Source organism: Oncorhynchus keta, chromosome 14 (genome assembly GCF_023373465.1).
Source record: "Oncorhynchus keta strain PuntledgeMale-10-30-2019 chromosome 14, Oket_V2, whole genome shotgun sequence".
Taxonomy (NCBI): Eukaryota; Metazoa; Chordata; class Actinopteri; order Salmoniformes; family Salmonidae; genus Oncorhynchus; species Oncorhynchus keta.
In genome coordinates, this window is record NC_068434.1 from 72,774,369 (window position 1) to 72,789,501 (window position 15,133).

The 15,133-nt window shown below is 44.8% G+C and overlaps 1 protein-coding gene across 11 annotated transcripts in view; it reads right to left on the reverse strand.

Annotated features, from left to right (window-relative positions):
- Positions 1 to 6,483: 6,483 nt before the first annotated feature.
- The window catches only part of ppfibp2a (PPFIA binding protein 2a), a 36,889-nt gene continuing 28,239 nt past the window's right edge, over positions 6,484 to 15,133 (reverse strand). For all 11 annotated transcript variants that reach the window (XM_052462452.1, XM_052462451.1, XM_035787183.2 and 8 more), the window contains 9 exons: positions 13,661 to 13,796; positions 13,373 to 13,501; positions 11,572 to 11,722; positions 10,757 to 10,868; positions 10,494 to 10,582; positions 9,232 to 9,354; positions 8,918 to 9,043; positions 8,534 to 8,722; positions 6,484 to 8,337 (listed from right to left, as the gene is read on the reverse strand). In XM_052462452.1, the coding sequence (XP_052318412.1) occupies positions 8,134 to 8,337; positions 8,534 to 8,722; positions 8,918 to 9,043; positions 9,232 to 9,354; positions 10,494 to 10,582; positions 10,757 to 10,868; positions 11,572 to 11,722; positions 13,373 to 13,501; positions 13,661 to 13,796 (1,259 nt within the window). In that variant the 3' untranslated portion in view covers positions 6,484 to 8,133. The remainder of the gene's footprint in view (positions 8,338 to 8,533; positions 8,723 to 8,917; positions 9,044 to 9,231; positions 9,355 to 10,493; positions 10,583 to 10,756; positions 10,869 to 11,571; positions 11,723 to 13,372; positions 13,502 to 13,660; positions 13,797 to 15,133) is intronic.

A 15,133-nucleotide genomic window follows, 5' to 3' on the forward strand; every position in this document is an offset into this window, starting at 1 on the left:
AAGGACTGCCCGTTCCATGATCTCGCCATCACGGTTGACAACTCCATTGTGTCCTCCTCCCAGAGCGCTAAGAACCTTGGCGTGATCCTGGACAACACCCTGACGTTCTCAACTAACATCAAGGCGGTGTCCCGTTCCTGTAGGTTCATGCTCTACAACATCCGCAGAGTCGACCCTGCCTCACACAGGAAGCGGCGCAGGTCCTAATCCAGGCACTTGTCATCTCCCGTCTTGATTACTGCAACTCGCTGTTGGCTGGGCTCCCTGCCTGTGCCATTAAACCCCTACAACTCATCCAGAACGCCGCAGCCCGTCTGGTGTTCAACCTTCCCAAGTTCTCTCACGTCACCCCGCTCCTCCGCTCTCTCCACTGGCTTCCAGTTTCAGCATCCGTACAAGACCATGGTGCTCGCCTACGGAGCTGTGAGGGAACGGCACCTCAGTACCTCCAGGCTCTGATCAGGCCCTACACCCAAACAAGGACACTGCGTTCATCCACCTTGCCTGCTCGCCTCCCTACCACTGAGGAAGTACAGTTCCCGCTCAGCCCAGTCAAAACTGTTCGCTGCTCTGGCCCCCAATGGTGGAACAAACTCCCTCACGACGCCAGGACAGCGGAGTCAATTCCGGAGACACCTGAAACCCCACCTCTTCAAGGAATACCTAGGATAGGGTAAGTAAGGGTAAGTAATCCTTCTCAACAAGATTTAGATGCAAGTGGCTGTTCCACTGGTTGTCATAAGGTGTATGCACCAATTTGTAAGTCGCTCTGGATAAGAGCGTCTGCTAAATGACTTAAATGTAATGTAATGTAAAAAAGTTTGAAATATCCAATAAATGTCGTTCCACTTCATGATTGTGTCCCACTTGTTGTTGATTCTTCACAAAAAAAATACAGTTTTATATCATTATGTTTGAAGCCTGAAATGTGGCAAAAGGTTGCAAAGTTCAAGGGGGCCGAATACTTTCGCAAGGCACTGTACATTGAGATGAGGGGTTATAACAGAGGTAGTATTAGCATGACCACGCTGATGCCTTGACTAACATCAGCAGGACTGGGAACTAACATTATAAAGTATGTGGGGAAAGGAACATTGAAAGACAAGAATTCTCATTATCACTCTGTTAATCGACTATAAAGTGTTTACTTCCAGAAAGGTCCAACCTTTGTTAAATGACAATGGGCACTTTCAGTCAAGGTTATTTGATGACACTCATTTCTCTTAGTTGTGAATGGCATTTGAGAGATTATAATGGGCTGACAGCACATTCCATAATTGTAGAAAAAGAGCAATCAACGACATAACTCAGTGTTATAAGTGGTGTAAGTAGACTTTGTCATGGCAACATACTGTATTCTACAGACAACACTGACACCTGCTGGTGTGGAATATCAGTCCAATCTTCACAGTCCAACATGTTTACCGCCGTTGCCAAAGTTTTCTGAAACTACCACATGTATAAGGCCAATCACATACAGACAACCTCCCACAGTTTAACCAGCAGAACAATCTCCCCTCCATCCTTGGCCTCACCCCCCCCCCTCCAACCCATCCCATCCTCCACGCCCACTCCCCCCTGCCGCTTCCTCTAATAAGCATTTAACATGGGCCATTGATTGGTGTGCCACACTATCGGTGGGACTAATTTATTTATGATCTTGTCATTTCCAATCATTGATCTGGATGTCCTTCGTTAGAGAACTAATGATATGCAGAGGTAAAAGATTCACTAATTATTGTTTGGTCTAGTTGGAGGCTGTTCTGCAGTAGAGGGCTCAAGAGGGTTGGTGATTGCAGAAGGACAGGGCTCAAGAGGGTTGGTGATTGCAGAAGGACAGGGCTCAAGAGGTGACTGCTAACAGAGAGGGAACCAGAGGGGAGGTGGCTGCAGGAGGAGAGGGCTCCAGAGAGGTGGTGACTGTTGGAGGGATGAGCTCCAGAGGGGAGGTGGCTGCAGGAAGAGAGGGCTCCAGAGGGGTGGTGACTACAGGAAGAGAGGGCTCCAGAGGGGTGGTGACTACAGGAGGAGAAGGCTCCAGAGGGGTGGTGACTACAGGAGGAGAAGGCTCCAGAGGGGTGGTGACTACAGGAGGAGAAGGCTCCAGAGGGGTGGTGACTACAGGAGGAGAGGTGACTACAGGAGGAGAAGGCTCCAGAGGGGTGGTGACTACAGGAGGAGAGGGCTTCAGAGGGGTGGTGACTACAGGAGGAGAAGGCTAAAGAGGGGTGGTGACTACAGGAGGAGAAGGCTAAAGAGGGGTGGTGACTACAGAAGGAGAAGGCTAAAGAGGGGTGGTGACTACAGGAGGAGAAGGCTAAAGAGGGGTGGTGACTACAGGAGGAGAGGGCTCCAGAGGGGTAGTGACTACAGGAGGAGAAGGCTAAAGAGGGGTGGTGACTACAGGAGGAGAGGGCTCCAGAGGGGTAGTGACTACAGGAAGAGCGGCTCCAAAGGGGAGGTTTCTAAAGACTGCAGGAGGAGAGTTCTCCAGAGGGGAGGTGGCTGTAGACTGCAGAAGCAGAGGGCTTTAGATGGGAGGTGGCTGTAGACTGCAGAAGCAGAGGGCTCTAGATGGGAGGTGGCTTTAGGAGGAGATGGCTCCAGAGGGGAGGTGGCTGTAGACTGCAGAAGCAGAGGGCTCTAGATGGGAGGTGGCTTTAGGAGGAGATGGCTCCAGAGGGGAGGTGGCTGTAGACTGCAGAAGCAGAGGGCTCTAGATGGGAGGTGGCTGTAGACTGCAGAAGCAGAGGGCTCTAGATGGGAGGTGGCTTTAGGAGGAGATGGCTCCAGAGGGGAGGTGGCTGTAGACTGCAGAAGCAGAGGGCTCTAGATGGGAGGTGGCTTTAGGAGGAGATGGCTCCAGAGGGGAGGTGGCTGTAGACTGCAGAAGCAGAGGGCTCTAGATGGGAGGTTACTTTAGGAGGAGATGGCTCCAGAGGGGACATGACCACTGTCCTCGACTGACAAACTGCAAGACATTAGGACAACCACTGAAAAAGAATCCTTTGCACCAACATGTGGTTATGGTCATCCGATCAAGATGAACCAATCACTATCGGATCAAGATGTCACTTCTTCACTTGGCATTAAAATGTGTGTCTCTTATTCGTCCACTGTGTCCACATTGTGAACAGATTTTTAGAGGGCGGGCTAATGATTATTTTAATGGTTTGACTGTCCAGTTGCATCTACACTTGTGAGATATGCAGACACAATGCATGCCTGACAACCTCCATGTGGTCTACACCGGTCTACATATGTGGGCACAATCAGGATGAGGAAACAAAATCAGGACAAATAATGGATGTGAGCACCAGGTATGAATGGGGCTAGAGACGTTGCCAAAAGGTTGCAGCCATAGAGAATGATAGATGCCTCTAGTGGTTCAAATGCATGCATAGCGCCATTGAAGCCTTCCACCATTTTAATGTAGTCACAGATTATCCATTATATTGACCAGATTCCCCCCCCCCACACACATCCTGAAATTGCATTTTTGCCCCAACCTAGTTTTATCATTGGAATGTGATACAAAATGAGGCAACGGTGTGCTTCAGGACTACGCGGACGCCTCCGAGCGTCGGCTTTTTGGAGTGTTTATCCGACTGGACAATAAATTAAGATGAACGTCCCCCTTGATTTTAAAACCAAAGTTGCACCCCTGCGCATAGGGGTTGTTTTGATGTGTCAGAGGTGGAACTGCATTAGAGCTATAAAATCCAGAAGTCCCAGCATTATACCAAGGCAGACAATGTCATTGGCTGCACGGATTCACAGAAACCCTTTGTTCACAAGTTTGAACTCTGGAAAGTGAGATGTAACCTACACCTCAGTTAGGATGATAGAAATCATTATTTAGTTATAGATTTTTAAGTCTAGGCATTAACGCCGAATGGTTAAGGTAAGGGTTAATGTTTGGGATAGGCTTAAAACAAAAATTTAAAAACAACTTTCTATAGCTGGATTTGAACATGCATCTTTTGAAATAACACCCATCCACCATCACCATCCACAACACTCAGCAAAACTGAAACTTACTTGAAGGTAACAGCGCTCACTGTTGCCCCTAGTGGCCGGTTCATGCCATCTGTCAATACTGACTTGAATCTAGGCCAAAATGTTTTTTCTTAAAGTTGCCAGGATGTCACATGTCCTACTTATATCCATACACCCGTACAACCTAAGCATTATGAAGCTTCTATTCAATCAGGTAAGCAACACATAGCAAATAAGCCTGTCATAGACCTACAAACAAAAACTCCTCGCTGTGAGGGGAACGGCACCTCAGTACCTCCAGGCTCTGATCAGGCCCTACACCCAAACAAGGGCCCTGCTTTCATCCACCTCTGGCCTGCTCGCCTCCCTACCACTGAGGAAGTACAGTTCCCGCTCAGCCCAGTCAAACTGTTCGCTGCTCTGGCCCCCCAATGGTGGAACAAACTCCCTCACGACGCCAGGACAGCGGAGTCAATCACCACCTTCCGGAGACACCTGAAACCCCACCTCTTTAAGGAATACCTAGGATAGGATAAGTAATCCTTCTCACCCCCCTCCCCTTTTAAGATTTAGATGCACTATTGTAAAGTGACTGTTCCACTGGATGTCATAAGGTGAATGCACCAATTTGTAAGTCGCTCTGGATAAGAGCGTCTGCTAAATGACTTAAATGTAAATGGTGACCCAATTTGTAAGTCGCTCTGGATAAGAGCGTCTGCTAAATGAGAGCGGAAAAAATTAAAAAACCTGCACCTGCTGGAGAACACAGATTTTAGGCCCAGTTATCCCTGTTGTTTCGCCTCTTGCTCCCTGACATAGTCAACTGGGTGGGACTTCCAACTTCATTGGCTGATCCTTCCTTGTAACCCTGTTGGAGTCAAGCCCAACCGGGTCATGAGGAGGGATCAGCCAATCATAAAGAAGAGAATTGACTACTTCAAAATGGAGATTGCCTAAATGTCACTGTCTATGCTGTCACAGATGCTATTATGGCACAGATACAAAGATGAGTCCTCTAGCCATCTCTTTGGTTGATATGCTATTCATTATTAACCGTTATTTCACCAGATAACCTGGGTAAGAGGTTGAGGGAAGAGGTGGGGGTTGAATGAACCCATAGGAAGATGGGGATAATTAGCTGACCATGGTATTATGATCAGCTAGGTTGGTAATGTAGCCAGGATACAGGCTACTCACATGCATTGTCATATAACCCTAGTCTGGTTCTGTACCTTCAACAATATTCTGGTTCATGTATACTGGAAATGTGAGGCATTTTATTTTGAGATGCTTTAATACATCCTTGATGGTCAATGAAACTGATGTAAACTGATGTAAACTGATGCAAGAAAGAAAATGTACCATAGACAGTAATTCATCCACAACATGCATTCTAGGTCTTTCTCTCCATATCCACTTACACAGAAGTGGTAATGAATTAGGTTGACGATTGGTGCTGCACTAGTAAACTAGACAGCAAATAGAACGCATTGCACTATGCATCTACACAGTTATGAGTTATGTAGATACTAACCAGGAAACGAGGTCAAACACTTGATATAGACAATGTATATTATATGGATTGTAATGAGAATTAAAAAAGGTGGAAACATTTACCTTTACACTGAGCCTTTCATGTAAAATACTTGTTTAACAGGGTTATCCCTCCTTCCTTATTAAATTCTATAAAACTCAAATAAAAAGGGATTCCAATCCTGAGACATGTCCTTGCCTTTTTAAACCAGTAGAGGGCAGTGCTAGACCAATCATACAGATCACAGCACTTACTTTTTTTGTCCTCTTCTTGTTTCAGACAGTAATGAACTATTCTTTGACAGGGATATAATTGTTCACGTTGAACAGACTAAGAATAACTTTTGCTGCCATGTCTACAAAATCAGTCGTGGACAAGTAGAGGAGTGAGATGGTCTGAATTTCGGTAAATCACGTGACATTCCTCCAACTACTAATTATGAAATGCAAGAGAAGTCCTAATGTAGATTGCGCTGATGAATGTTCTCCTATTTCTTTTATGCACTTCTTTCCCAATAAAGATAACATACGGTCATCCTGTTTGTACTTTAAGATGTTGGCACTCTAATAGTGTCTGAACTGGTCATTGATGTGTTGTTCTTCCAATCTGACTGTTGGATACATCTGCCTTTTTGGATTTATTTATTTTTGACATAAGGATGAAATTGAGTGACTTCCGTAACGGAATAACATTTTTGATCCAAGAAGTTGCGTTGATACACTGTATATATGTTTTTACAGCCACCGATTTGCCTCTATCATAGCTGAATAAATGGTGTGGGGTTTTGACCTAAAAATAGGGTTCAGAGCCATCCTCCACTTGTGATCTTCACGAGGGTGAGCACACAGAGGGCTTTCTGCTGGTTTGAGTTTTGCTTCTCACAAGTTCCAAAGCAGAATCTGGTCACAGCTTTTTTTCTTTACACTGAAGTAACACATATGGAGACTATACAGACGTCAACGCATGACTTTAATGATGGACCTGAGGATACAATGAAGACCATAATGTTGCAACAATATGGAGAGGAGCACGGTATGCAACAGTAGTCTAACATACGGAATTATACTCCACCTACTGTAGCATTGTAACTTGAGCCATTGCATCACACACACCATGAGGGAAAATGACATACTGTATGATAAATGACATATCTTCAGTTCTCTGAGTCTGAGCTGGAGACAGAACTGTCCTCAGAGTCTGAGCTGGAGACAGAACTGTCCTCAGAGTCTGAGCTGGAGACAGAACTGTCCTCAGAGTCTGAGCTGGAGACAGAACTGTCCTCAGAGTCTGAGCTGGAGACAGAACTGTCCTCAGAGTCTGAGCTGGAGACAGAACTGTCCTCAGAGTCTGAGCTGGAGACAGAACTGTCCTCAGAGTCTGAGCTGGAGACAGAACTGTCCTCAGAGTCTGAGCTGGAGACAGAACTGTCCTCAGAGTCTGAGCTGGAGACAGAACTGTCCTCAGAGTCTGAGCTGGAGACAGAACTGTCCTCAGAGTCTGAGCTGGAGACAGAACTGTCCTCAGAGTCTGAGCTGGAGACAGAACTGTCCTCAGAGTCTGAGCTGGAGACAGAACTGTCCTCAGCGGATGCCTGATGGAACATGAATCAGCAATCTGAAAACTTCAGCATTCATGGCTTACCAGTCACATGATAGTATAGATGTAAATTCAGGTGTGCATTGATGGAATAATTGTTTGAAGCCACTGTAGCATTATGATTGTCTATAATCCATGATGGGTGTTATAGTGGAGTCAGCAAGAGCACTTTGCTTCAAAGAGTCAACATTGTTCAGTTTGACCAGTACCCCTATCATCTTTCACCACTATAAATAATGCATTTAGGACAATTAACTACACTATCAAACATGCAGCATACAAAAAGCAAGCACCTGCAAATTATTTTTATTTTCAATATATAATTATAGGATAACCGAGTTGGGTATTGTGTGCAAACCTGAATTATCATGACAGCACCTTGTATTTTGTGAATTTGTACAGTTATTAAATATAACACAAAATAAATCAAACAAGCTTATATAATTGGTATTAATTTTTGTACATTGTACCATAACTCAAGAAAGGCCGTTGATAGCTAAGCTACCCTAAATCCAGCAAGGTAAGGAGGAAGGCTACAATGGTCAGTGACACATAGGGGTCATGTTCTGAAGCAATGGCAGAAGATAGGAAAGTTGAATCCATCTAATTTATCCAGGAATGCAGAGAGCGGTTTTCAAAGGAAACCATTATACAACCGTAACATTATGAATCCTCATTTAGCCGGTCAGGTCAGTCATGGTTTCAACATATCCAGGTCAATTACTTGATAAGCATATCCAGTAAATAAGTAAGTAAATCCAGCTAATTATCATACAGAATGTCCAGATAATAACCAATGAGTACATCCACATCATTATATGCACACACACTGTAGCTTGTCCAGCAAATAACCATTTGGTGATAAAATCAATGCGTTAGAATTTCCCCCGAATCACAAAATCAGCACCTTGATTCAGGGAGAACGGGGGCGTGTTTACATAGACATGTGGGGCAGGGTTAAAAGCCATAAGATTTGCAGTCATTGGCTGAGGGGAGTGTCAGTGTCAGCTTTTGGGCCCCACCTGCTCCCGCCTCTCTGGCTCTCTGTCCAGGATGGGGCTAAGACCTCGGACCCCTGCGTACGGCCGGTGGGAAACCCCATTCATGGCTGAAAGGACCCCACTGTCTATCGGGCAGATGTAGTCCGCCAAGTCATCCGGCCTCCTCTTCCTCAGGTGACTGAAGTGGGTGAAACCAAGCTTCTTGGGCTGAAATAATACAGGAAGGCAAGAGCTTAAGCTTGGGTCCTTTGTACACAGTATGTACGTTGAACAATAACTACTGTGTATTATTTCTAAAACGGAATACAAGAAAATGAGTCAGATGTCATTACATGTACAGAGTATTCACAGCACATTATAGGGTAATCACAGGCCCTCTTCCATGGACACACAGCAGTCGTACCCGGACTTTGGCGGCGGTAGTGAGGGGTGCATGGCCGGTGGCGTTGGCATACTCCCGTTTCTCCAGAGAGGCCTGCGTCCCCACCAGGGCGGTGAAGGCGGTGGCCAGGTGGCGGCGGAGCAGGGTCTTCTGAGGGGGGATGTTCAGCAGCATGGCCAGGGTCTCAGAGCTGAACCGCAGCTCCAGAATCTAAAGTACAGGGGTAGAGGACAGGGCTGGAGCTCACTCAGGTAGGAACACAACCATTTATAAGTGCTGCATCCCCATTCTCCGGTCTTCTTCCAAAGTGTGTTCCTGCAGATGACGGGGGGTGTGCAGCTGCACACTTCAGAAAAGTTTGGGGAATTGGGACGCATGCATGGTTCTGAGGTGCAGTCCACTCACAATGAGACCTCCATGGACCCCACTGCCCCGTAGGTTGGGTGCATACTCAGCCAGGTCCACCGCCCGAAGCCACTCCATCACACGATGGTTGGACCATTGGATCACCTCTGAGGGAGAGGGGTTCCTCTGACCAGGGAGAGAGAGCGAAATGAGACAGTTCCTCCACTGAGCAGTAAAATATTATCGTTAAACAAATCTTAATTTCTCATCCATCATTCCAACTTTTCCCCTCAGTCACTCATTCCCCCCCCACCCACCTCAGGGTTCCCACCCTCTCACCTCCTCCCCCCACCTCAGGGTTCCCACCCTCTCACCTCCTCTCCAGGCCTGCGTCGGAGGCAGTGGGGGTTGAACTTGTTGACGTGGAGGACGTGGATCGCACACTTTATACTGAGGTGATGAAGCTGACTGGTCACCTTCAGGAAAAGCAGGTCATTCTGGGAAACAGTTTAGATACTGTAGTTCAGTAGGAAAGCTAGGGAGTATTCACTGTAGTTCAGTAGGAAAGCTAGGGCATATTCACTGTAATTCAGTAGGAAAGCTAGGGAGTATTCACTGTAGTTCAGTAGGAAAGCTAGGGCATATTCACTGTAATTCAGTAGGAAAGCTAGGGAGTATTCACTAATTCAGTAGGAAAGCTAGGGTGTATTCACTGTAATTCTGTAGGAAAGCTAGGGAGTATTCACTAATTCTGTAGGAAAGCTAGGGAGTATTCACTAATTCAGTAGGAAAGCTAGGGCGTATTCACTGTAGTTCAGTAGGAAAGCTAGGGAGTATTCACTAATTCAGTAGGAGAGCTAGGGCGTATTCACTGTAATTCAGTAGGAAAGCTAGGGCGTATTCCCTGTAGCTCAGTAGGAAAGCTAGGGCGTATTCCCTGTAGCTCAGTAGGAAAGCTAGGGCGTATTCCCTGTAGCTCAGTAGGAAAGCTAGGGCGTATTCCCTGTAGCTCAGTAGGAAAGCTAGGGCGTATTCCCTGTAGCTCAGTAGGAAAGCTAGGGCGTATTCCCTGTAGCTCAGTAGGAAAGCTAGGGCGTATTCCCTGTAGTTCAGTAGGAACGCTAGGGCGTATTCCCTGTAGTTCAGTAGGAACGCTAGGGCGTATTCCCTGTAGTTCAGTAGGAACGCTAGGGCGTATTCCCTGTAGTTCAGTAGGAACGCTAGGGCGTATTCCCTGTAGTTCAGTAGGAACGCTAGGGCGTATTCCCTGTAGTTCAGTAGGAACGCTAGGGCGTATTCCCTGTAGTTCAGTAGGAAAGCTAGGGCGTATTCCCTGTAGTTCAGTAGGAAAGCTAGGGCGTATTCCCTGTAGTTCAGTAGGAAAGCTAGGGTGTATTCCTTGTAGTTCAGTAGGAAAGCTAGGGCGTATTCCCTGTAGTTCAGTAGGAAAGCTAGGGCGTATTCCCTGTAGTTCAGTAGGAAAGCTAGGGCGTATTCCCTGTAGTTCAGTAGGAAAGCTAGGGCATATTCACTGCATGGGAACCCTTTTATATTAAATGGTGATATCAAATGAGAGCATTTCCACTCAACATTTCTTGTACAATTCACTTAAAAAGACATCATTGTTTAGCCTTACCACGGTGAGATACTGGAGCATCCTGCCATCCACTCGCCCCTCGTGGAACTGGTCCTTGTACTGAGGAAGTCCTATGTCATCCAACCATCCTGCATGTCACCAATCAGAGTTAACCATTTTAACTTCCTTTTAAACAAGGACCATTTTCCAGCAAAATGTCCTACAGACAATGCAGTTGACTCATAGTGCATCTCAAATATGACATTTCTGGTCATGTCTGAATATAGTAGATTTTAGTAGTACAGTTTAAGTTGTATACGTACGTGTAACCCAGATGTGGTCCAGCTCAGAGGACTTCTCCAGGGCTTTAGTACTGAACCCCCTTAGAGCCAGCTGTAGTTTCTTCCTGTGTAGCGGGTGATTGATACCCATTTCCTGTGGACACAGAAAAATGTACATTCAAATAAAGTTCTCAAACACATGCAAGGTTTTACCAATCAATGTTTATATGTTCAGAACATGATCCTGATTCCTGCAGTGCTACATGTTCTCCAGCGAGTATTATGACAACAGTGTCCATATAGAATCCTGCGGAGACTGAGAAGTTCTGAGTGACTGACAACCTACTTGTGACCCTGAGACTGTCCTAATATAGACACCATACAAGCAACCATTCTGTATGTTTTTAAGTTCAGAGTAGCAACTCTCCCTCAATTCTTTTACCATTTTTACTTAATTTATTTCACCAGGTAGGCTAGTTGAGAACAAGTTCTCATTTGCAACTGCGACCTGGTCAAGATAAAGCAAAGCAGTGTGACAGACAACAACACAGAGATACACATGGAGTAAACAATAAACAAGCCAATAACACAATAAACAAGTCAATGACGCAGTATTAAAAAGAAAGTCTATATACATTGTGTGCAAAAGGCATGAGGAGGTAGGCAATAAATAGGCCATAGGAGCAAATGATTACAATTTAACAGATTAACACTGGAGTGATAAATGAGCAGATGATGATGTGCAAGTAGAGATACTGGTGTGCAAAAGAGCAGAAAAGTAAACAAAATAAAAACAGTATGGGATGAGTTATGTAAGATTGGGTGGGCTATTTACAGATGGACTATGTACAGCTAACCTTCTCAAAGTCCTGTGGCCTTGCGGACAGGAGCGTCTGTCCGTTGTCGACCCACTGCCGGGTCAGGTTGACGTACTGGCCTAGACCATAATCCTCCAGCCAACCACACACCTGCTCTCTGGTCCACTGGCTGAATGGTGTGTTCATATCCCTGATAAATAGAATGAGAGAAGTTAGATTAAGAACGCTTGAGAGAGAGAACACAGAAGCAAAACAAGGTTCTGTCTACATATATTGTATATGGCCTATTCAACATCTATACGATGTGAACAGTATGCCCTATATTGAAACAGGTGCAGTAGCAAACATGTGACTCATTTCAGGAAACTAGGCGTATCTCGTAACGTCACTACTTCACAGGAGAGGTATTTGAATGGAATTTATAGATTTTCTTCTCAAAAGCATTTTTTGGCAGAAATGCCTTCTGGAACATGTGAACTTTCATGTGCCTTAAAAACAAACTTGAATGCCGTCTGTAAAAAAAAAAGGGGTTTTTGTTCAATTACGAGTCAAGTTGGTTTAACCATGGAAAAGACAGTAAAGGGGATAACTAGTCAGGTGTACAATTGAATGCACTCAACTGAAATGTGTCTTCCACATATAACCAACTCTTTGAATCAGAGAGGTGCAGAGGGCTGCCTTAAATCGACAGCCACGTCTTTGGCGCTTTGGAATTTTTACCTTGTAAGCTCGGGATTCAATACAGCAACCTTTTGGTTACTGGCCTAACGCTCCTACCCGCGAGGCTACCTGCCGCTAGCCATGATTGGCTGAGAGAATGGTTGGGCTGGACATGCTGAGAGATGATTTCAGATTGTGTGTCATGTAGCACTCTTCCGTCTATAACATAAGCTGCTAAATATGTCTAGGTAATCCTTTCTAAAGTGGCTTTTTTGAAAGATATCACAAAAATCTGCACAAGTGTTGCTAAGGCTCTCCACTTTCTGGAGGACCGAGTTTTTAAATCAGTGGAATGCCTGGTGGAAGCAGAGTATGATAGCTAAGGAGATGGCGTTTGATTGCAAATGCAGAGTGAGCCAAAGAGAATTAAGGAAGGCTGTTGAATGAAACACCTGTCTGGATTACATTTTCAAACTAAGGGCAACCATGGCATTTGTGACAAAGAGGGAGAAGCATTCATCCATGTATACAGGTAAGGGAGACTAGCAAGCTACATTTTCAGATATTCTACATTTCTAATTTTGTTAGAATGTCGTTTTCATTGCCCGTTAAAGGGTAGTGTTAGCTAGCTAGCTAACATGGTGTGTATGATCTGTGTAGTAATGTTTTCATATTTCAGAGCTATTTGCATTGCTAGTTATAGCCTAATGTTAGCTAGCTAACATTGATCCTAGATCCTAGCTAGACAGCTACATGTCTCAACAAAAGACTCCACTATGCAAGTAACCATTTCACGGTAGCATTTACACCTAACAAGCCAGAAACTAAGCAAAATCATTGTTTAGAAAGCTGCTTTTAATTCCATGGTATTCTATATTTATATATATATTAAATGCATGGGTGAATTGGTGTTAGAATGAACCAGTTATGCTATTTTTATGTAATGTTATACATAAGACCAAATCAAGGCGGTTGGTCACACTTTATTTGAATAGATGGTCATACTATCAACAAGTCATCTGTTGATAAGCAACTGTTTGCTAAGGTTACGGTTAGGTTTAGAATAAGTGTTAGAGTAGGGGTTAAGGTTAGTAGAAACGTTACAACATTGTTAATTCATGCCAATAATCTATTGGGGAATTAGGTGGTGTCAAGGACTTATCCCCAAATCCAGTCTTACCGAACAGTGCTGCCAGACTCAGGGGTCCGGGTCAGTCTTGGCCCCGCTGTGGCACGCAGCCCCCCTCTCCTAAACTGGTTTGATTCCAGGTCCTCCCCCTGCAGACCCCCTGACTGGGTCCGCCTGATCCTGGAGGAGAGGACCGTATTTGATTTCATAGACATACTGTACATAATATTCAAGACTTGGGCGTCATTCACATTCCTTAGCTTGCCATTTGAGGTATATGCTCAATCTACTGTATATATTTTATTTTAAAAATATATTTAAAGAATATATACCACTCACTTTCCCCAGAGCTTTCTGATACTGTTATTGTTCTTCAAGTGTTCTGGTGAGCCAATAGTCCGTTGACCTGACTCCGCCCCTGAAGACTGGGGTGAAAGATCAGAGGATGAGGTGTCGTCCATTTTCTCTGTCTTTCCTGTAAGAAGGGGGGGGAAAGATCACCAAAAATTATCTTTCTTTTCTAGTTGTGTATCTATCATTGAAACATTTAAAATCGGAAGTTTACATCTGGGAAAAGGTTCTGGTTAAGCTTTAATTTGAGTTTCTTTTGAAAATGTGCAATGAAAGAATAAAAACAATCAACTCGTTTAAAAAAATGTATTTCTTTCCGGGACTGCAAAACAAATAGCTGATGTTATCTTGGTGAAAAAAAGCTTCATACAGGCGGTGAACCTTCAAAAAGACTTGAATCTTAATGACTGAATTATGTTTATTGCCAATAGCCTGTGAAGAGAAATAGCACAAACATGTTAATTAACTCAGACTAGTGCCATGGACACCCTACGTGAACATATCCCTGAAATATAAGGAACATGAATGTATTGGAAATTCCAAATTGTATGCTGTCATCTTACACAGAGCACTGACACACACATTTACCCCGACAGACATTTTCCTAGTCCCCAGGTCCAGAACAAATTAAATGAAATGTACAGCATTATACCATGAGCCATGAATGCAGGACTCCCATCGTATGAGCATTAAAAAAAAATGTATTAAGCAACATCTCACAGCACAACTTCTCTCCGCCATGTGACCTACTTGTGCATGTACAGACATGTATGTAACTGATAGATGCACACGCACGCATTGAAAAAGCATAAACATGATGTGTATGTCAATTGTAAACTATTTTGTCTGTAATGTATTTTTCGATATGTGTCGAACCCCAGTAAGACTCACTGATAGGCCCACTGGGGGATTGGTAGAGCTTTGCTTTCTCATGTTTGTATTGGAGGCCTTTGGCTCTAACCGACCACCCAAAAGGAGTGAGAGCACATAGAAAGGGGTTCCAGCTGCTGGGCCTGTGCCTGTTTATGTGCACAGCACAAAACCCACCACTGCATCCATAATATGGCACCAGTTACAGCTGGGAGGCCAATATAGATTCATTCTGTGGGAGGATCATATACTCATGGACTTGATTCCTGCCACTCCAAAGTCCAGGGTGGAGTTGAGGTGAGTGTGGTCCATGAGAGAGGGTGGGGTTGTGTGGACCGTGGTCATTTAGAAAGAGAAGGTGGAATTGGGGTAAGTGTGGTCTGTGAGAGAGAGGATGGGGTTGGGTTCAGTGTGGTCGACCAGAAAGAGGGTGGGGTTGTGAACATGGTATATGTCAGGCAATCAGGAATATCCCTGAAAACATTTGCTCCGGCTTGGGCCTTGCCTCTATTGGCTTTGATCAAAGTGCCACTCGCCACTGATCAGAGACCTGTGTATTTTCCCGGTCTCAAAATGGAGGACCAGGTCTTG